At 35.3% G+C, this 21050-nt stretch overlaps 3 protein-coding genes across 4 annotated transcripts; 2 read left to right on the top strand and 1 right to left on the bottom strand.

Annotated features, from left to right (window-relative positions):
• LOC141595747 (uncharacterized) lies at positions 1-1686 on the bottom strand. The gene has a single exon (XM_074415713.1). The coding sequence runs from the start codon at positions 1684-1686 to the stop codon at positions 1-3; it is 1686 nt and encodes a 561-aa protein (XP_074271814.1).
• Positions 1687-7254: 5568 nt separating this feature from the next.
• On the top strand, positions 7255-7959 carry LOC141595748 (uncharacterized). Its single transcript, XM_074415714.1, has one exon. It carries the CDS (start codon positions 7255-7257, stop codon positions 7957-7959), a length of 705 nt encoding a protein of 234 aa, XP_074271815.1.
• Positions 7960-10657: 2698 nt separating this feature from the next.
• Positions 10658-20954, top strand: LOC141597326 (uncharacterized). Of its 2 annotated transcripts, none has more exons than XM_074417743.1 (13): positions 10658-10750; positions 17305-17583; positions 17914-17987; positions 18104-18263; positions 18664-18688; positions 18785-18874; positions 19051-19222; positions 19318-19391; positions 19497-19566; positions 19787-19858; positions 20008-20141; positions 20276-20349; positions 20538-20954. In XM_074417743.1, the coding sequence occupies exons 2-13, from the start codon at positions 17367-17369 to the stop codon at positions 20594-20596; spliced, it is 1221 nt and encodes a 406-aa protein (XP_074273844.1). In that variant the 5' UTR covers positions 10658-10750; positions 17305-17366; the 3' UTR covers positions 20597-20954. The 2 variants fall into 2 exon arrangements, with proteins under 2 accessions (XP_074273844.1, XP_074273843.1); XM_074417742.1 differs by lacking the exon at positions 10658-10750 and adding an exon at positions 16288-16510.
• Positions 20955-21050: the final 96 nt, after the last annotated feature.

Below are 21050 nucleotides of genomic sequence, written 5' to 3' on the forward strand. Positions count from 1 at the left end.
TCATTGACAAGAGTTGCAAACAGACAACTTAATGTGTTTTCCTAATTGACAAGAGTTGCAAACAGACAACTTATTCAAAGGACGACAAGGAATTGTTTTTCGAGTACATAAAGAATTAAAAATCTCGGAGCCTGGATGACCTAGGCGTCCGTGCCAAATGGTAGATGGAAGTGCGGTGAATGCTTGTGGGTGTGAGGTGGCGGCCGGGGCATGGTTCGGGGTGTGTAGTGGGTAGAGGTCCCCCGTGCTATTGCTTCTCATAATCGGCATCCCCGTCTTGAGATCCTTCACAGTGAAACCAAATGGGTCAAACTCGACGGAAACATGGTTGTCAATAGTGAATTTTCTAACAGAGACAAGGTTTTTAATTAATTGAGGCACATGTAAAATATTGTTTAATGTGAGGGGTGGGTTTGGGGAAGCAAGAGTCATAGCACCATAACCAATAATAGGAATCATATCACCATTTCCGACTACTATATGACGAGTTTTACTCAAAGAAGAATAAGAGGAGAGATTACCATTATTGGAAGTCATGTGCGCCGACGCACCTGTGTCCATATAATAGTTGTCATCCGGCTGCTGTAGGGAGAGCGATTGCATCATAGCAGCGATATCCGTCGGAACAAAAGCTCCTGGAGGATTTCCATTACTCGATTGAGCAATGAACGCCTGTCCTTGCTGAGTTGGACGAGGCCCGAGTATCCCCTGTTGCGGCCGACTACCAGGACCAGACCACCCGGCCGTAGGATAGGGGCACGGGGGCACAGTCCAGCCTTGCGAAGGCGTCGACGGCCAAGAATTGAAGGGTACCCATGTCCACGTGCCCTGTTGCTGCTGCTGTCCATTCTTGTTGTTATTGTTGCGGTTGCTGTAACCACCGCCACTGTTCTTCCCTCCCTTTTGACCACGGTTGCGCCCTCCTTTGCCTCGGTTGTTGTTGTATTGGTTCGAATTCCCACCACCCTTAGAATTATTTGGGGCAGATTGAGAGTTGGAACCCGTATCTTTGGACGAGTGGGAGGCAAGGAGTGCAGTGTCCGCAGCAGAGGGAGCGGCCTGGATGCGCTGGTTGCTTTCTTCTAGAGCGAGCGTGGACCGAGCCTTGTAAAACGAAGGCAAGGGATCCGCTTGTTGAATGATGGTAGCAATTCCCTTGTATCCGTCAGAGACGTGGGTGACCAATTGAAGGACAAGACGCGTTTCGGAGACGGGAGAACCAACATTAGCGAGTTGGTCAGCAATCATTTTCAGAGCTTGACAATACGACGACACATTCGGGTAGTTGTCCATGTGGGTGTTAGTAAACTGTTGCTCCAACAGGACAGCCCGAGAATGCTTATTGTCGTTGAAAATATCCTTGAGACGATCCCACGCGGTCTGAGCAGTAGAACCGGGTTCAAGAATCGTATGAAGGAGATCAACCGAGATAGTGCTATATATCCACTGCTTAACAATGGCATCGAGACGGTTCCATGTTGCATCTTTGTTGATCACGGTGTCCTTGGGTGGGACAAGGTGATCGAGAACGTCAAAAGCGCTGGCCGTGTTCAAGAACAACTCGGCCCAAGATGCATAGTGGACATTCTCCGTCTCAAGAGTGATCTGCACATAATTCTTGATATTAGAAACAGAATAGGCTGGGTGAAAGGATGATTTGGAGCTGGTTTGGGTGTCGTTTGTCATGATTGCAGAAAAAGAATGAGGCAAACGAGTTGTAGAGAAGAGCGGAAGAGAAGATCGAGATGGCTGATACCATATAAGAATTAGATAAGGAGAGAATTCTATTGCCTGAGTATAAACAAATACATTGCATCCTATATATAACAAATAGCTAAACTACTATCCTAAATAAGAGGATATGAGATACACGTAAATAGCAACTGATACAACAACATTGACTGAGTATATACAAAATAACAAGAGAATATTTGACATATTCTAATAGTTTTTGTGTCAAAAAATAAATTAAAGATAAATAAATGACCGAGACGAAAGAGCTATGTTTTAGGTCAAATCGTAACAGTAAATAGTTGCCCACTAAAATAAAACTGTTTTCATTTAGTTATAGTTATGGTGATCAAGCGATAACTACTTTATTCGACATTTTGTCACAAGATAAAACAATCACAATTTTTAAATATGATAACCTAAAAATAGTTATTTCTACAAAAAAAACTTATCTATTTTAACAGTCAAAGTATTGTTATTTGATATTGACTCTTATTTACAGGTTCTCAGCTCAAACCGTATGAGTGTATATGACAGTTAAGTCGTTAAAGGTGGTCGTTGTAGTGCTGACGACACACAATTTATTTATCTCGTGAGAGTCATGAACACTAAATTAAGTCACCGACCCCACTAATTAAGGGACAGTTATTACTAGAATTCACTGACCAGTACCAAAACATTTGGTGTCCCCTGTCAATTTTGCATGTGAATTGGTTACCCATGTGATCTGTTGGCAGCCCATGGTTTAACCACTATAAAACTTTTCACGGGAGTGTCAAATATTCCACTAAATAATTATAATGAGTTTTCATATAAAGACAATGGTTTAACCACTAAAAATTATAATGACTTTTCATATAAATTACTCCCTCCGTCCCAAAACCGAATAGGTAAACAAATGACCGGGATAGAGATAATAGTTCGTTTATACTCCCTCCGTCCCAATCATTTATTTTTACAAAAGTATTACTTGTACATCTAAAACTGAAACTTATACTACATCCAATTTTTCTTCTAGTATACGGGATATCATATTTTCATTTTCTCCACATTTGACTTTTTAGTAAATATTTCAATATTTTGACCTTAAATATCTTAAAAATTATAATGAGTTTTCATATAATTTTAATATAATTACATTTTCTATTCAAAGTCTTTAAAAAATTATTTCAAAAAAAAAAAATTAACATATAGATGCACGAAAAACGTGATTATGGTATCATAATGAGGGTCGTGCAATCAAATAGGCAGAAAACAAAAAAATGGATTAAGTACTTAAATAACTTAGAACAAATGCAACAGTTCTTAGTCTTGAGTTTGTCAATAAGAACTTTAAAAATAAAATTCTTTCATTGTGGTTCTCATTAAGTAGTCAAAATAAAAACTATGTATTGCAAAGGTAAAACAGATTCATGAGGAGAATATTAGTAATGGATCCTAAGGAATAATTATTGAGAATAAAGTAAAACGTTTTTATTTTGAGGTACGCTTAGGGGTTGATGAAAAATGACTTGACATATACTTCTTCCATCGCACTTGCTCTTAAGAGACCTTTAATTTGAGGTTTGAAATCATGAATCATCCTTGGGCAGTTTGAAATTGGAATTTAATTCTCAAACCATATGTTTTTTTTTTTTCAATTTTGAATGTATGTCGATTCAAAACCCAATCAAAGTTAAATAATGGAAAAATATTACTCCGTATATAAAATAATTACTTCTAATATTAGTATATCATGCAAATAACATATAAAATATTTCATTTACAGATAAGCGTCGCCGGTAGACACCAAAACCTTACGAGATAAATTCACATAGTAATAGCTTCAAACCTTACGTATTATGGTCGATAGAGAGGACTTGCTAATTGTCAATGTCGTCAAAGAAAATTACACACTTCTTTAGGCTTTAAAAGTTGCATAAATTGCGGGGTCACATGCTTTTACTTGTCTTCTTATGTAATGCTTTCACATTAAATACTTTTTTTACTGTAAACATCGACGACGTTTTAATAATTATTGATGACGTTTTTAATGCAAAAGACGGTATTATCCCTCACATCTAGAGCTGGCAAACAATGACATGACACGAAAACACGATACGAACCCGACACGAAATTAACGGGTTTGGATTGAGGCTTAATGACCTATTTATGTAAGTGGGCCGACACGAACACGACACAATATTTAATTGGGTTGGGTTTAGGTTGAGCTCTCTAAACACGAACCCGATACGAAAGATTTGTTTACTAAATTAATCCTAATTTTTCTTGATCTTTAATCACATAAATATACTTAAACTTTCCAAATATGGACAAGACACGAAAACACAACCCGAACCCGACACGAAATTAATGGGTTAGGGTTGAGGCTTGATGACCCATTTATGTAAGTGGGTCGACACGAACACGACACGACATTTAATTGGGTCGGGTTTGGGTTGGAGGGTCTGTGACCCGTTTACATGTGACACTAACACGAACCCGACACGACCCGACCCGATCTGTTTGCCAGGTCTACTCACATCTCACTCTTTTCTCTCTAATTTAAAATCCTCCAAAATTCACCCAACTTCCATCACCACCACCTAACCGACTACCACATGCCACCACACTGCCACCACCACTGCCACCAGCACGCCGCCACCAACATTGAATTAGTTGTTTGTTTGAGGTTTTATTATCCAATTTAGTTGAATTAGTTTTTGAATTAGGTTTAGTTTTTTCTTGTTAATTAGTTTGTATGTTTTTGATTTCATTATTGATTGTAATTGGGGTGGTGTTGTTGCCGAAATAGGGTGAATTTGTGTGTCGATTTTTGTGGTTGTTGTGTCGAATTAAGTCGAATTGGGGAAGGGGGAGAACATCAAGGACGAAAGTCGAAATTCAACTTTCATCCATGGTGCAAACGTTGGGATTCAACGTTGATGTCATGGTCGAAAGTTGAATTTCATCCTTCCTCCATGGTTGAAACTTGAAAGTAGGGTTTTGAGGTTGGTTCATGGTTGAAAGTTGAATTTCAACTTTCAGTACATGGCAAATGTTAATAAAACGCAAGGTTTGCTCCATGGACAAATGTTGAAATTCAACATTTTGTTCGTGGTTTGGTCAATTTTCTTTTAAACCGTGTTTAATGCTTTTATTTGCCGATTTCTTAATTTTTTTAAGTTTTCTAGTCGTTGTGGGTTATTTTCTAACATTTTTTATTTGTTTACGTACCGGTGGTTCGGGTTTCATCATGCTAATTGATGTTGTTGTTATTTTTTTTTTAATTTAATTGGTTTTTACTAGAATTTGAGAGAAAAATGTTTAGAGAGAGAAAGTAGTATTAATGTGCAGGGGCATTATTGTCTTTTGGAATGAAAACGTCGTCGATAGTTACTAAAACGTCGTCGATGAAAATCAGCCCTCTACTTTTTCCATCCCGGTCAATAATTTACACTTTTCTTTTTTTGACGTTTCAGTCAATGGTATATTTTACTCTCTACTTTAGTTTTGAATAATATTAAAAGGAATTTCCCTCTATTTTTACATTGGTCATTGTGTATGAAGAATATGTAAACATTTCATAGAGACACAGAGAGTATATATATTTTGTGTACCATGTTAGTGTTGGACACCTTAATACGGTCATATTCGTCTTAAGTTTAAAACAGGTCAAGTATAACCCCATACGTCATTCCTACTTCCTAGACATTCAACTCTTTATCTCATATTTCTATTTGAGTCGTTTCATGTTTAAGATGAATATGATCATATCATCCTAAACATCAAGAATTTGTGACCGTGTTATTATAAACATGAAATTAATGCATAGAATATTCCCAAATAACAATTAAAATAGGAAATTAATACATAAAAATAACATGTTTTTATAAAAATGAAATTAATACATAAAATATTCCCGAATAACAAAAATTAAGCCCAAATGACCTTATACAACTTAATTGAATAAGGTCAGTCTACAAAACCCTCAATGACAAGCCCAATACACTTGACTACAAGTCCACCATAATAAACATTACACAATCTCATGCCCTTATAGACTCCTTGTAAGTAATCAGTTAATCAGCTCCATGCATTCTATTTCGATACGTTTGTTCAAAAATCATCTAACAAATTTCTAATATTCATATGAAAAATGTGACGAATTGAGAGAATGTTATAATTCTCTGATGCTTTGTTTTTTTACTCAAAGATCAAATATCATTACTAAAAAGTCATTTAGTATAGCGTTTAATGATTTTATAATAATTTATACACGCCAATGTTGTCAGGATCGGGATTCTACTTTGGATCGATGGGGAGGGTAGGATCGAATCGGTATAATCGGATCGTAGAATCGTAAGATTCTACAAACTCACCAAATATAGTGTTTTATTTGGTAAAAACATATCATTGAAGATCAAAATAATTATTTATTAATATTTATCCATAAAATATTGATAACTAATGATTTTAATATTATTATATGAACATGTTTCTACAACTTACCCAAAATTTTAGTTTTACGATGTCATTATATAAAAATATATATTAATTTTTTTACTATGAAATCGGATCGTAGGATCGTAAGATCGTAGGATCGTATTATGATTCTACCTCTAGAAATTTTTAGATGATTAGGATCGTAAGATTCTACAACCATGATAGAATCGTAAGATCCAGGATCGGTCAAGCATTTTTAGATCGTGAAATCGTAGAATCGTAGGATCGAATCGGGATTCTGACAACAATGATACACGCCATTTAATAATACTTTAGTAAGTTAGTAATACTATATAACTTACTATAAGATCGTTGTATATTATACATCACCATTATATTTAAGATTTTGTAAAGATATTAATATACTATCCTCATTTTTGGTTGATGCCTTAACAACACTTTGCTAAGCAACAGAGAAACAAACTTGATTATAACTTGACATACGTAGGTAGCAACTAGCCAACTAGCAAGCCTGATCCACATAAAAGACATACTAGTATTCCTTTAAGGATTAATAGAGCAAAAAGTATTCAATTCTAACTTTTCCTAATCACAAATTTATTTTCCTCGCGATATTATTTATAAGGTAAGGAAATGATTACAAGGTAATAATAGAGAAAATTCGCATAATAAACGGAATGATCTTAAGGTGAAATCTGATTTTTTATTCATTATATGTACAACGCAATATCAGAGACTTAATCCCAAAATGATTTGGGGTCGGTTGACATGAATCATCCTTTAGAATCGTCTATGAGCGAACGCAAACCTCAAAATGCGGAAAAAAAATAGAAAAGGAAAAAATGAAAAACAAAAGGGAGAGTTGCTCGTGTGAAGATGTTCTTTTGGCAGATTTGTAGTGAGGCGATTCCTACGAAGGAAAATATTACTCCAAGAATTCGAGGTAGTGATTTTATGTGTCTTATTTGTCTTAGCGAGATGGAGACTTGTCTCCATTTGGTTAAGGGGTGTGGTTGGGTGGGTGGGGTTTGGAATGGGTTGGGGGTGAGGGAGTGGGTGGAAGATGTGTGGAGGGAGATGGAGGAGGAGGAGGAGCGAGGAAAGTTCATGGTGGGGTGTTGGGCAATTTGGGAAGCGAGGAATAAATGGGTGTTTGAAGGGAAAAGGGTCATTGCGCTGGACGTTATTCGGCGTGTGGAGGAGCTCATGAAGGAGATGAAGGCTATAGAGGAGGCTGGGGTGGTATGCACCAAGGCTGCAAATGGAAAGGGAATGAGGGAGGGAAGGCGAGAGAGCGGCGTGTGGGGTGAGGGATGGGTGAGGCTTACGTGTGATGCTGGTGTGAAAGAAGGGTGGGGTACCGGGTTAGGGGTGATCTGCTGTATTGATGAGGGGGCTGTTGTTTGGGCGCTGGTGGAGAGACGTAGGGGCGTAGAGGAAGTGGGAGAGGCGGAGGCGGAAGCGGTGTTGGAAGGGATTAAGGAAGCTGTGCGGAGGGGTCAGCGAAGACTGGTGGTTGAGAGCGATAGCACGACGGTCATCGACATTCTGCAAAGTAATAGGATGGGCATGAGCTATCTCTTTTCGATCATTGACGAAATTCGAGCCCTTAGCTCTAGTCTAGATGATATTATTTGGTCTTTCGTTAGGCGTCATTACTCTCGCAGTGCGCACGATTTAGCTCATTTCAATGGTTTTAATAGTGGTAGGCGTGTTTGGGAAGGTTGCCTTCCGGACAATCTTATATCTCTGGTTTTTTCTGATTATAATAATATGAGGTAATCCCGCTTTGGGGTATTCAAAAAAAAAAAAAAAACAAAAGGGAGAGTGAAACGTAATACATAAGTTAAGGTAAACTTATAGATTTAAAATCGAAGTCCGAATTTCTTTTATAAAAACTTAAAATTTAAATCGAGAATAAAAATTAAAACGATTTTGAAAATCGAAATAAAATATAGGGGTCTGAAATATCTAAAGTGAACAAAGTAAAATATACTCACTATAACCAAACGGGTAATAAATCTAGGCGCGCCCCATGATTTATTCAAATGTAAACCCTCATATCGACCCAAACCCGCTAATAATCACCTCTGGAGATATGACATGGTTTAGCAGGGCACAAGTAGTGCACAACCGCACAAGCTATAAGATTTGAATGTTGAACCCTTTTTGGGCCTTGATCATGAATTACGTTTTAGCAATGTAAGTACTGATCCATTACCACCAAAATTAAACCCAAATAATTCATGCTCTTCCAATTTAAATGAACATAAGCCCAGTAAATAAAGCCCTCAATGACAGGCTCAATACACATGACTACAAGTCCACCACATTATATAATCTTCTGCAAACCAAATCTAAGTTAAGTTACTGGTTTCTCGTAAGAGGCTACCTCAATTCTTCCCATTTAAAATCCTCTCATAAATTTCGGATTAAGGCTTTTTTTTTTTTATAAGAACAAAACTGAATTGAACGAAGTTGAACTAAATTGAATGAAGCTGAATTAAGAATTAATTTAAGAAGGGATGAGCTGAACTGAACTGAATGAAGCTGAACTGAAATGAGTTGAAATTAAGCAAAAAAGAACAAGGCCTAAGAGTTTCACAAAAGCTTGGGAGAGACGATATCTCACTAAATTTTTGAGAGACCATTTTGCGTAAATCTTTATGTGTTTTTCGTAACTGTTTTGTTGTTAATCGTGGCTTAATATGACTCTTTCATTTTGTACCTATTTTCGTGATAAACTTACCCCCTTTACAATATATGTTGTGACCATTTTAATCGGTGCTTCATATTATTCATAATGTACTCCCTCTGTTCCGGTTATTTGTTTACCTATTTTATTTTGGCTGTTTCAATCAATTGTTTACCTTTATATTTTAGGAATGCTTTTGATTGACAATTTGATCCTCCACACTCAATTTCGCCTACTTATTGGTCTCCTCCATTTCCTTGCCTTTAAGTCAAAATTAAAGATGAACAAATGAGTGAGACAGATGGAGGGAGTATCTATATTATAACTATTTGCACCATCTTTTTCTTTAAATTGTAAAACGTTCTTTAAACAATTTAGTGAAAAACCGTCTTTTAAATACTCGCTCGACCATTCTATTTAAGATTTTGTGAAGACATTAATATACTATCCTCATTTTTGGTTGATGCCTTCACAACAACTTCGCTAAGCAACAAAGAAGCAAACTTGATTATAACTTGAGATACGTAGCAAGGTTGATCCACATAAAAGACATGGTGTTCCTTTAAGGATTAATAAAACAAAAACTATTCAATTCTAACTTTTTCCTAATCACAATTTTTTCTTGAAATGCATTTTTTTCCTCATGATATTATTTATAAGGTCAAGAAATTATTACAAGGTAATAATGATATAGAGGTTGAATGATACTAATTAAGGTGAAATTCCAATCAATTTATTTTGTCATTAAGTGTAATTTGTCTTAAATTTTAATTTCTCAAAATTTTGAATTTGAATTACATTGCAAGTACGAGTATATCAGTAAGTGTTATAGCATTCATTATTCTTACTCAATTTAAGTAGAATCCACGAAAGACGCGACTTGTCGAGTCGTATAAACTTCTCTCACGAGTCAAAATTAAAAGGAATGTTAACCCACCCAGCCTGCATCTAGTTCAATCCTGTGTTTGATCACCTCGTATTTTAACGTTGATTTTGGCTAAACATTTAACTAATTCAATGATGATTTAAGTCTCCAATGTGGAAAAATCAAAAATTTTATATACTTGAATAAAAACATAGGAATAAACTTAGCATAGGTGCTCTTTAGATAATAAAGTTATGATTGCGTCAACAAACATTGAACCATATCATGCATGGATAGCAATGCACGCTTTCTAGCTTAGAAGCCAATGCATTATGCATAGCATGGGCACGCCACACATTTATGGTCCCTTTGGAGTATGCCAATTGTAATGCGTCATATATATTGATATTATATACCAATATTTTCGCAAGATTTTTATTTTGAAACTAGAATATAGTAGCTTCACAATTTAATTTCCAATATGAAAATGACTTGAGAACATATATAGGTCATATTCTTTTCATCGATAAATTCTAAAATGTCATTTTTATGTGAACATCAATTTATCTAATTCATCGTATAAGTTAATAATATTCTAAAAATTACAAGGAAAAATAATTGATTAATACATCCCAAATAAAATAGGTACCGAAAAACTGAAACCGAGGGTGTAATATCAAATCTAAATAAAACTATACTATTTAATTTAACACAAAAAATTTGAAACTTGAAATATATCTATGTGGCTATGCATTTAAGTATTTAACTATTTATGATGATTATCTAGTGGCTCATTTGCATTGCGTGTACTTATAAATACACTCTTCTTAATCTTGTAGTCATTTTTGCTCTTTAATTTATAAGAAACCTTAACTTCATCATTTCATTTTCTTATATAAAAAAATTACATAATTTCATCGTTTAGGGTTACTTTTTGAAAAAAAATCTTTGGTTTGAAGTCTGAAGACACTGCTCAATTGCTAACCAAACTAGAGTTTCTGCATGTTTGTCAGGTGAGCCTTTAATTTAATTTATTATAGAAATTAAACATGAAAATGAGCCCATAATTTGTGCTACATACATTTTATGCTTGCTATATACGGATATATATCCGTCTTTAGCAAGAAACGGGTCAAATACCCTTAAAATGGTGATATGTTTGGACCTTACCATGCAAGTTGTTGTTTGTCTTATCCGTAATGTGGTATGTTATTTGGCCCGTTTTTAGTTATAGACGGATAGTTACGTCTATAATGAGATTTTGTGATAAATCTATGCTATTTATGGACCATACTAGTTATGCATAATGCATGGTACGTGGATACAAAATCCTGAGCATGCATGGTAATTAAATTTCACTGCCATCAAATCCCATGCACATAAAGTTGAGCACTTCGTCATATCATTACTATTTACTAGCATGCGTAAATTCAAATTACTCATATGAAGTATTTCATATAATCATATCTTTTGGGGTGATAACTTATCCGATTTATTGAATATTAAAGAATGAATCTCGTAACTGAGGTTTAAACTCGTCAGCATATAAAAAAGTCGTATGGCCTAGGCTCCTAGTTGAATGGAAAATGCAATTTGTACTAGTTAACATAGAGATGAAAAAAAAAAAGTAAAAAAATCTTAAATTAAGGCAGTTTTAAGTAAGACCTAACTAATATGCTCTAGGCTCCTAATTGAAGGGAAAATGCAATTTGTACTAATTTGTAGGTTTGCAAATGAACTCTAAACCATGGTCGAGTTACACGTAATTTGGATCCGTTTGATACTATATTATTGTAAATCTGCCTAACACAAAACTAGCTGATATAGTGATATTCTCTCCGTCTCGATTAGTTGTTTATCTTTGGTTTTGACAAAAAAAACTAAGTAAAGGGTAGAGGATCATTTGTGGGTGTTTTTATTGAGTGACAAATGTACAATTGGTTAGATGAATAATCAAATTACACTATTTAAAAGTATTCTCAATATAAAAAGGTAAATAAATAAATTACACCCAGGGGCGAGGCCAACAAGGCCTTTGGTGTATCAGCCGCTACACCGAAAACGAAAAATTCGGTTAGAATCTCGTAATTTGCTACACCAATATTTACTGCTTTTACACTAATTATCTATATACTTTACCTTGAGTATAATTTTGCTATATAAAAATTAAAATTCTGACCTTACCTCTAATTACACCCATAAATAAATTAGGTAAACATATGACCAGACGGAGGGAGTATAATATTAGCAAGAAGCGTTTAGTGATAACAAACCTACAAATTAGTACAACGGGACTAAAGCAATTAATACAGCTGGATTACCCTAATTATGATTAGACAACCTAATTAATAAGTGACATCGCATCATTATCACAAGACTCCAGGCAAGATTATAGGGCGAAAGAGAATCATTCCCAGGTAAAAGTGCAAAACACTATGCAAACCTTCAACCAATTAGTAAATTTATTCAGGCTTTCTTAGACCATCCCCAAGCAGAAGGTCGAGTTAATCGGGTCACCAATATTTTTCCTCATTATCACAGCTTAATTATCTTGACCCATTTTCATCCTCCCAAGCAGAAGGTCACGACCTAGGTCATCAACCCAATTATTTTTCACTTTTTAACCAATGAGAGAGTGCCACCTACCGGGTCATCATACTCAACCAAAGGTCACCTTCTCTTTATTTTGACGTTGTCCTTTTTTTTTTGTTTCCAAATAATGGGAGTGTGCCACCTAGCAGGTCACCAACAAGGTCACCAACTCAACTCAAGGTCACCAATTGACCCTGAGTAGTTGAAGGTCACCAAAATTAACCCCTTAATCCTAATTTAAGGTGTCATTAAGGTGACCCAACAAGGTCACGACCCAGTCGGTGACCTTGCTTGGGGATGGTCTTAGTAAATTGATCTTAACAATTTACCATTCTTGAGCTTTAAAAATGCATATTTGTAAATAACTTATTTAGATCTTAATAATTTGCTCGTATTTGTAAAGTCAATCTTAAGTACATACTCCGTATATATAATTAAAATTAGTTGTCAGTATGTCAAAAAAAAAATTTATTAGTGACATGTTAGTTAAAGATGCACGCAATATGTTTTTTAGACTTATAATTGATCGAGAAACCTTTGATTATGTTGGGGCTTAGGCCGTTAGGGTAAGCGAGTCGATTTGAGCTCAACTTAGATAATGCAAAAATAGTACTCCGTATTTGATTAATAATAATAAAATAATACGAGCCTAACCAAGCTCTACTAAGCTCGGATTTGGTCTACGCAGTACGCACCCCTCTCACATATATTGTACTGAACTTGGCATCTCATTAACATCAGAAAATAACGAAATTGGCTACATTTTTAATGTATGTGTGTTGAAAATCCAGTGACCTATATAAGTACTGTATATATTATAATAAATGCTTTGAGAAATTATTAAATGGTTGGGCATGCATGAAGACGTAGTTGATCTGTGATTATGAGTGTAACATCCACAATGCAAGCTAGTGCATCTACTCACAATTCACCAAGCTCCATGCATGCATGCTACTCCCTTCTTTTATGCAAACCTTCAACCAATTAGTAAATTTATTCAGGCTTTGTGTTGAGAAATAGGAACATACATCTGATGTAATACCTCAGAGCTCATTAATTTTTAAGTTTATGTGTATTTTTTTTGAGCTTTTTAAAGTTTATAAGTTGCATTTTAATTTTTTGCCGTCAAAACTCAAATTTAGCTGAGCTTATATGTAATGTTTTTGAGTTATATTGTAATTTTTTGAGCTTAATATCTAATTGAATGAACTCAAAAACTTTATAGTAAAACTCAAAAACTTTAAAACAAAACTCGAAAATTTTATTGTAATGCTCAAAAACTGAGCAATTGGTGGTAATACATCGAATGTATAATCCACTTACTGCTTTGTGTTCTTAGTAAATTGATCTTAACAATTAACCATTCTTAGGCCGTTAGGGTAAGCGAGTCGATTTGAGCTCAACTTAGATAATGCTAAAATAGTACTCCGTATTTGATTAAGAACAAAACAAATGCAAAATACGTACTAAAATTAATAATAATAAAATAATACGAGCCTAACCAAGCTCTACTAAGCTCGGATTTGGTCTACGCAGTACGCACCCCTCTCACATATTGTACTGAACTTGGCATCTCATTTAACATCAGAAAATAACGAAATTGGCTACATTTTTAATGTAGGTGTGTTAAAAATGCAATGTCCTATATAAGTATATATTATTCCCTCCGTCTCGGTCAATTGTTATCCTCTGGTTTTGGCACAAAGACCAAGGAAAGGGGAAGGGCCAATTACTAAATGACAAGTGGAACAAATTGAGGATGAATGATCAAATTGCTCATCAAGTTCATTCTTAAAATAGAAAGGACAACAATTGACTGAGATACACACCCCAAAATGGAATAGGACAACAAATAACCGGGACGGAGGGAGTATAATAAATGTGTAACACTCCACGTTAATTGAAGAGGTCCAGTGATAGGCTTAAATGACTAGTGCTTAAAGGGATTGAAAGTACTACTCATATCAACAAAATGCACTTTCTTTTATGGTCATCCATGCAAAAGAACCCCACAGTTAAGCGTGCTTGGTTGAGAGTAGGCTTAGGATGAGTGACCTCCTGGGAAGGTTTCCGGGATGCGCATGAGTGAGGACAAAATGCGCTATAAAGGACCCGTGTTGATCTGTGGGCCATGTACACAACCTGATGAGCTATCATAAGTAACCGCTCTCGACCCTAGGTTTGGGCCGGGTGTTACAAAATGCTTTGAGAAACTAAGATGAGCTATCATAAGTAACCGCTCTCGACCCTAGGTTTGGGCCGGGTGTTACAAAATGCTTTGAGAAACTAAGATGAGTATTAATTAAATGGTTGGGCATGCATGAAGACGTAGTTGACCTGTGATTATGAGTGTAACATCCACAATGCAAGCTAGTGCATCTACTCACAATTCACCAAGCTCCATGCATGCTAGCTACTCCCTTCTTTAATCCATATCGTCAACATTTTATCTTTTCTTCTTATTTCTTTCATATTTTTAATACACTTTATCCTCAACGAATACATACAAATCCACCACCACATGCATCCATAGAAATAGCATAACAAGAATAATATAAACGAAGTATATCAAAAGAGAATCAAATAAGTATGTATGTATTAGCTTTAAGAGTATTAGTATATCTTGTCAACCTAAATAAAGGTTAGTTCATGTAACTATGTAAGACACTCCTATACAAACTTCTTTTTCTGTTCAAGACCTTTACAAAGCCACATGTTTTAATAGGTTTTTGCTTGGATACAAAATGTTTTTATAGTGATAATAATATCGCTATCAGGTGGTACCGAGTCTTGATACTATTATTCGTTCACATTAATTATGTAGGGATAGTTAATTTGATAGACGTTTCATGAAACATATGAAAGGGTGCATGATACCAAGACTCGATACCATCAGATGCCTGGTGACGCCAGATTGAACCTAGAAAGCTTGTCTATCAGCTTGTCGGCTAGCTACTTAGCCCGGACGATTAAAACATGGATGAGTCAATGATTTGTATCGACATAACAGACCTGAGATTATGCGTTCATGATTTAGAATATGTCGTCCTATTAAAAAAAATGAAGAAAGAAATTGTTATCAAGTTGAAATATTCCAATGCTAAAAACTTTATACTAGTAGATAGTGCATCTTCCATTTTGCTTGAAACCTCCAAAATTTGGTGTGTCAACTATTCTACATTATCGCAACTTTACAAGCCAAAAGACCACATGAGATAATACGAATGAGGAAATAGCCACAAGGAGTAACACAAATTGAATTCTTTTTTCAAAATGTAAGCTCTTTTTAGTGGACTCTTCTCTTTATGTTAAAGGGCAATTGCCTTCTCAAGAAAAAGACTCAAGCCAATGTAATATATCACGATCGAGTTATAAAGATTTAAAAACTCGTAATATCAGTTAAATATACTTGAAGATGATATTAAACACGTTTGTTATTCAGTAACATAGATTCACTCAAAATGACTTATTTTAATATAAAATGATAAAATCGAGATGTAATACTAACGGAGTATTAGTAGATGATGAATGAATTATTGTCATGACTCCAACTCTAATACGTAATATTTTTTATAATCATAATCCCGATTTATTAACTCCTAAATCTTAGGTACTTACTTAAAAAGTGAATGGTTTCAAGATTTCATCAACCCCTAAATCTTACATACTTACTAAAAATGAACATGTTTAGTATATCATAGCTCTATTAGTCTATATCTTACTCCTTCACATAAAATACTTCTGACATATATTCAACTTATAATTATATAAACGAAAAACTTCCATTTATGCTTACAAGTTACAACTAAAAAAAAAGCAACAAAGGAAAAAAACTAAAAGCAAAGATCGTAATAAATGCGTAAAATAATAAATAAAAAGAATACTCGTAAAAAAATACCATGATTCATGCTAAAGTGTTCAACCCTATATAATATAAACACACTACACATAATGATATAAAATAAAAAAATTCAAGAGACAAAAACCCTTGAAAAAGCTACTCCTAATTAACGGCATAATTTGACCTTTAATCTCTTTTTTTAACAGTATTAACAACTTGTCTGTCTTAATCACCGAAAGAAGAAGAAAATCGTTGCAAAAAGGGAGCTTCTTCAACACATTATTTATTTAATCAACATTTCTCTGTTTTGCTCTGTTTCTTCTACAACTCCTTATCTCTGGTAATTACCCACCTTTAATTTACTACACTTTATTTCTTGTTTTATTTTATTTTTGTGCTATTCACCTATTTTACTACAGTTTTTTAGCTTTATTTTTTCTTTTTATTGTGAAGTATCAGTCATTCAATGTAGTTTTTTTCGTAGTTTTCATTCTGGATAATTCGAAACAACCTCTTTGTGTTGCTGATATAGAAGTAAGACCGTGTATACCCGACCCTCTTACCTTGCAATTTGCGGGAGCTTGTGAAGCATCGGGGTAATGGTGTTGTTTCAAGGATACCAGCCAGTGCAGAGGAAATTAAGAATCTTTAGTGGACTGTAATACAATATGTCCTTAAATTGGTAGCATTCCTTCAAGGCTTCAACAATTTATTAGTTTAACTCAACTTTCCATCAAATTATGATCATTTAAGATTTTGCCTTTACGTAATTATTACAATCAATTAGTAGAATTTCTTTGAAAAATCTCATTTAATTTCTTGGAAATTTATTTTTTGGTTGTTTTGGTTAAATACTCTATAACCTAGATAGTGTTACCTAACAAGAAAATTCAATGATTTGGCCTCATTTGTAACAAACTACTCCCTCCGTCCCAGTCAATAATTCTTAGAACAAAGGGAGTAGTAGTATATCATAATTCTTTTTTTTTTTTTCATGCACCCTCATATTGTTTGAAGAAGAAATGCTCACTAAACTTGTTTAAATTCTTACGAGTTGGACGATAATTTTCATTATGGGTCGTCCAAAAACACCTAATTTATGACAAGTAACAACATCAATTGCCTAACATGTAGATCAAGAGAAAAGGAGTTGTAGTAGAATTCACTACTACTTGAAGATTGTTCACATTATTAAGATGGAGAGTGGTGCAAGCAATAGTTGCACCACTAAAGGTGGCAAGTATCCAGGGATAAAAGATGGATCTTGGTTCACCCAGTTTCGATATGGGTCCAACCCTTGGATGGCAAGATATGTATATGGCTTTATCTTCCTCGTCACAAATTTTCTAGCTTGGGTTGTTCGCGATTATGGTCAAGATGCAATAAAATTGCTCGGAATGAAACAACCGGGAAGTAAGTAGTTGGTTTTTGTGTTATATTAGTATGAGACCGAATTACATAAATTTAATGTGCGTTTGACTGACTTTTAAAAGTGTTTTTTGGCCTTAAAAAACAGTTTTTGGCCAAACATATCATTATTTAAAAGTTAATCTCAAAAGCCAACAAATCATCTTTTTGCCCATAAAAATAGAAGCAGCAATTTGTTACTTCTGCTTTTGAAAAACACTTTTAGAAAATTAAACTTAAAAAACACAAACTCATTTTCAACAAGTTAGGCCAAACATGCTCTTAACTCTCCTTATTGAATGAAAAACTTAGCTTGACGCGTATCTTCATTGACAGGATTTAAGGAATGCCATGGTGGTCGAGATTGCTCAGGCACTATAGGAGTACTACGCGTGAGCTTGGGTTGTTTTGTATCCTCTCGGTCACCATATTATTCTTATATAGTAATTCGTATATTAGATTTATCATATTCTTTGACAAAAACAAAATGATTATGAGATGAAGTTAGCCTTAACAAAAAAAAAAGATGTTTTTTATGGCAATGTTCATATCTACAGTTGGAACCTCAAAGGTATATGATCGTCGAGATACATGGCATTCAGGGTGGTGGTTTGCAAAGGCTTCCATGTTTGTAGGGTTCATGCTCTTGTCTTTCTTGTTCCCTCCTTCTTTTGTTTATTTCTATGGTAAGTCTACTCCTTCACCTAAACATTTCCTAGTGTCTCAAAGGCACCTGTCAAATTCTGACCCGACCCGTTTTTCAGGGTCAAGAACCGAAAATTTCGACCCGGCTCAAGACCCGTATGTCAATGACTCAATATAATTAACGTAAACATTGAATATGAATAAATATTGATTTTAAATATGTTTTAAATTTTTTAAAAAAATATTTTTTTGATCCAAAAAATCATTAAAAAAAGGCGTTGAAAATTATTTGTTGACCCGCATTCTGATCCTAACCCGTATTCAACCCGACCTGGGACCCGACCCGCCCGACCCGTTTGACAGGTCTAGTCGAGATACATGACTGTAATTTGTTAATTTATGCATTAGTTTAGTCATGACATGATTATCTTTTTCTGGCAGGGGAGATTGCACATTTCGGAGCCGGGTATAACCTCTTGTGGTTGCAGATATCCAAGTATTTGATGCTTAATCTATTATCTATACATTCAGCTTATCTTTTTCCTTCATCAATATCTTACAGGATATTTCTCTTGATCCAGCTTGTGAGTGTGATTACTTTCATTACCTGGCTCAATGATTGTTTCCAGACCGACAAGACCGCAGAAACATGGTACGATTATTCCCCTGTTAGAGTATAAAACCGATCTTGGGACTCCAACCATCAGCTTAAGCCACTGGGACTTGGGATGGTTTCTTGATCGGTTTTATACTCTAACATCCCCCCTTCTGTATTTTTGAAAGGGTTGAATAATAATGGTGTTAACTTGAAAAATCTGTCTTTTGCAGTCGGGTCTACGTGACGATAGTTGCCAGTGCTTCATACTTTATATGCATAGTGGGAGTAATCTTGATGTACCTGTGGTATGCACCAGATACATCATGTATCCTCAACATATTTTTCATCACTTGGACTATTGTTCTTCTTCAGCTGATGACTAGTGTTGCCCTGCAACCCAAAGTAAGTGCAGATCACGTCATTTGAGTCGGATCAGTTTTGCGAGGTCTAGTAGTAGTAGTAGTAGTAGTAGCTAAGTAATGTTCATATTTCTGCAGATCAACAAAGGTTTCCTGACTCCTGGTATAATGGGCCTGTACATTGTGTTTCTCTGTTGGTGCGCGATCAGAAGGCAAGACTTCAATAAGAAACTTCACTTGAATGAATCTGTCACTCATAATCTCGAATCTTATGAATAATTCAGATGATTAATTGGAATCGTTACCTTTTTTTTCAGTGAACCTCCCGGAACCAGTTGCAACAGAAAGGCCGAGGCTTCGAAGAGGACTGACTGGCTTACCCTCATTGTAATTTCTCAGCAAATTACTATACTCTTAAATTTATCCTCGGAAAATACACAAATTCTCATCTGAAACGATCTCATGACTCTATACTAACGTAGACATCCAAACATCAAAGAGCGATATCTGAGTATACAGTAGACCACTCAATGATTTGCCAGTTAAGCTAGCTGACATCTGCCTTTTTCTTTTCTTGACGAAATGTTTCATTCTTGATTTGTCGCAGAGTTTCATCGTTGCACTACTGACGATAGTATTCGCAACATTTTCAACAGGCATTGATTCAAAGTGCTTCCAGGTAAATACTTTCTTTCATATATCTCCCTCATGGAAAGGAGTGCAGTAGCAGTAGCAGTAGCAGTAGCAGTAGCAGTAGCAGTAGCAGTAGCAGTAGCATCAGTAGTAGTAGGGACTTGGTCTAACTATAATCGTTAACATGTTCTACAGTTCTTGAAAAAAGAAACAGAAGAGGAGGAAGATGTACCATATGGTTACGGGTTCTTCCATCTTGTTTTCGCTACTGGAGCAATGTATTTCGCAATGCTGCTCGTCGGCTGGAATTCTCATCATCATATGCAGAAGTAAGTTTTCATTTATATGAGCAGATTTATTTTATTTCTCTGCAAGAACATGGAGTTCTAACCATATGCTTCGTATCACGAGGCTGCTGACCCAGTCCTAATAACCTGATTTAAACCAACTCGGTTTTTAACAGGTGGACAATTGATGTTGGTTGGACAAGTACTTGGGTGAGAATAGTTAACGAATGGCTGGCAGCTTGTGTATACAGTAAGTCACAAAATGCATTTAAAAATACTTCCTCCGACTCAACAGTTTCTAAACGTTTTTATTGTTTTGTGACGAGTATTTTAATCAAACGTAAAGAATCAGTTGAGTCCGAGGGAGTATCCAATATCTGCTCTTACTGTTTAGTGATCAGAATTCTGAAGGCGAATATCTTGTGTTGTGATGAGCAGTATGGATGCTGGTGGCTCCTGTTATACTAAAGAATAGACAAGTTAGTGAAATTCCCTGACAAAAACGCGTAGAATTACAGTAGTTATTTCTCCAGGATTATCAGCCTGGTGATGCATTATTAATCCAGTGACATCAGAAGACAAACTCGGAAACAACGGTGGCCTTGTGTGACGATGTACATTTTAACTCCTTAGGAACTTAATACCCGGTCACTGGTTTGGTGGTGTCGCTGGTCTAGTGAGTTGACTTTCGGAGATACAGTAGCTTAGTAAAGTCAGTGGTCGCCGTAAAAGGGACTAGTTGGGAATCACTGACAAGTTTTGTAACTAATTTACAGCTTACATATATTAGAATGATAATGTATAGCGCTAATAGCTTTCTCATCTGATTATTTACGTTATTTATTTTGATCGTCTCATCCAATAGTCTATCAGTCTATGTTACAAGTGTAAAAAAAAATGCACAGACCAACGTCAACAAGGCGTCACAGTGAGTAAAATGTAGAGAAAAAG

Source organism: Silene latifolia, chromosome 8, assembly GCF_048544455.1.
Source record: "Silene latifolia isolate original U9 population chromosome 8, ASM4854445v1, whole genome shotgun sequence".
NCBI classification, from domain to species: Eukaryota; Viridiplantae; Streptophyta; class Magnoliopsida; order Caryophyllales; family Caryophyllaceae; genus Silene; species Silene latifolia.

Bases quoted from the DNA above. Each gene is read 5' to 3' on its own strand.
- LOC141595747 (XM_074415713.1), bottom strand. From the start codon at position 1,686: ATGACAAACGACACCCAAACCAGCTCCAAATCATCCTTTCACCCAGCC.
- LOC141595748 (XM_074415714.1), top strand. From the start codon at position 7,255: ATGGAGGAGGAGGAGGAGCGAGGAAAGTTCATGGTGGGGTGTTGGGCA.
- LOC141597326 (XM_074417743.1), top strand. From the start codon at position 17,367: ATGGAGAGTGGTGCAAGCAATAGTTGCACCACTAAAGGTGGCAAGTAT. The intron at 17,584-17,913 runs GTAAGTAGTTGG...CTTCATTGACAG, and splicing joins CGGAATGAAACAACCGGGAA to GATTTAAGGAATGCCATGGT. The intron at 18,264-18,663 runs GTAAGTCTACTC...TTTTTCTGGCAG, and splicing joins TTCTTTTGTTTATTTCTATG to GGGAGATTGCACATTTCGGA.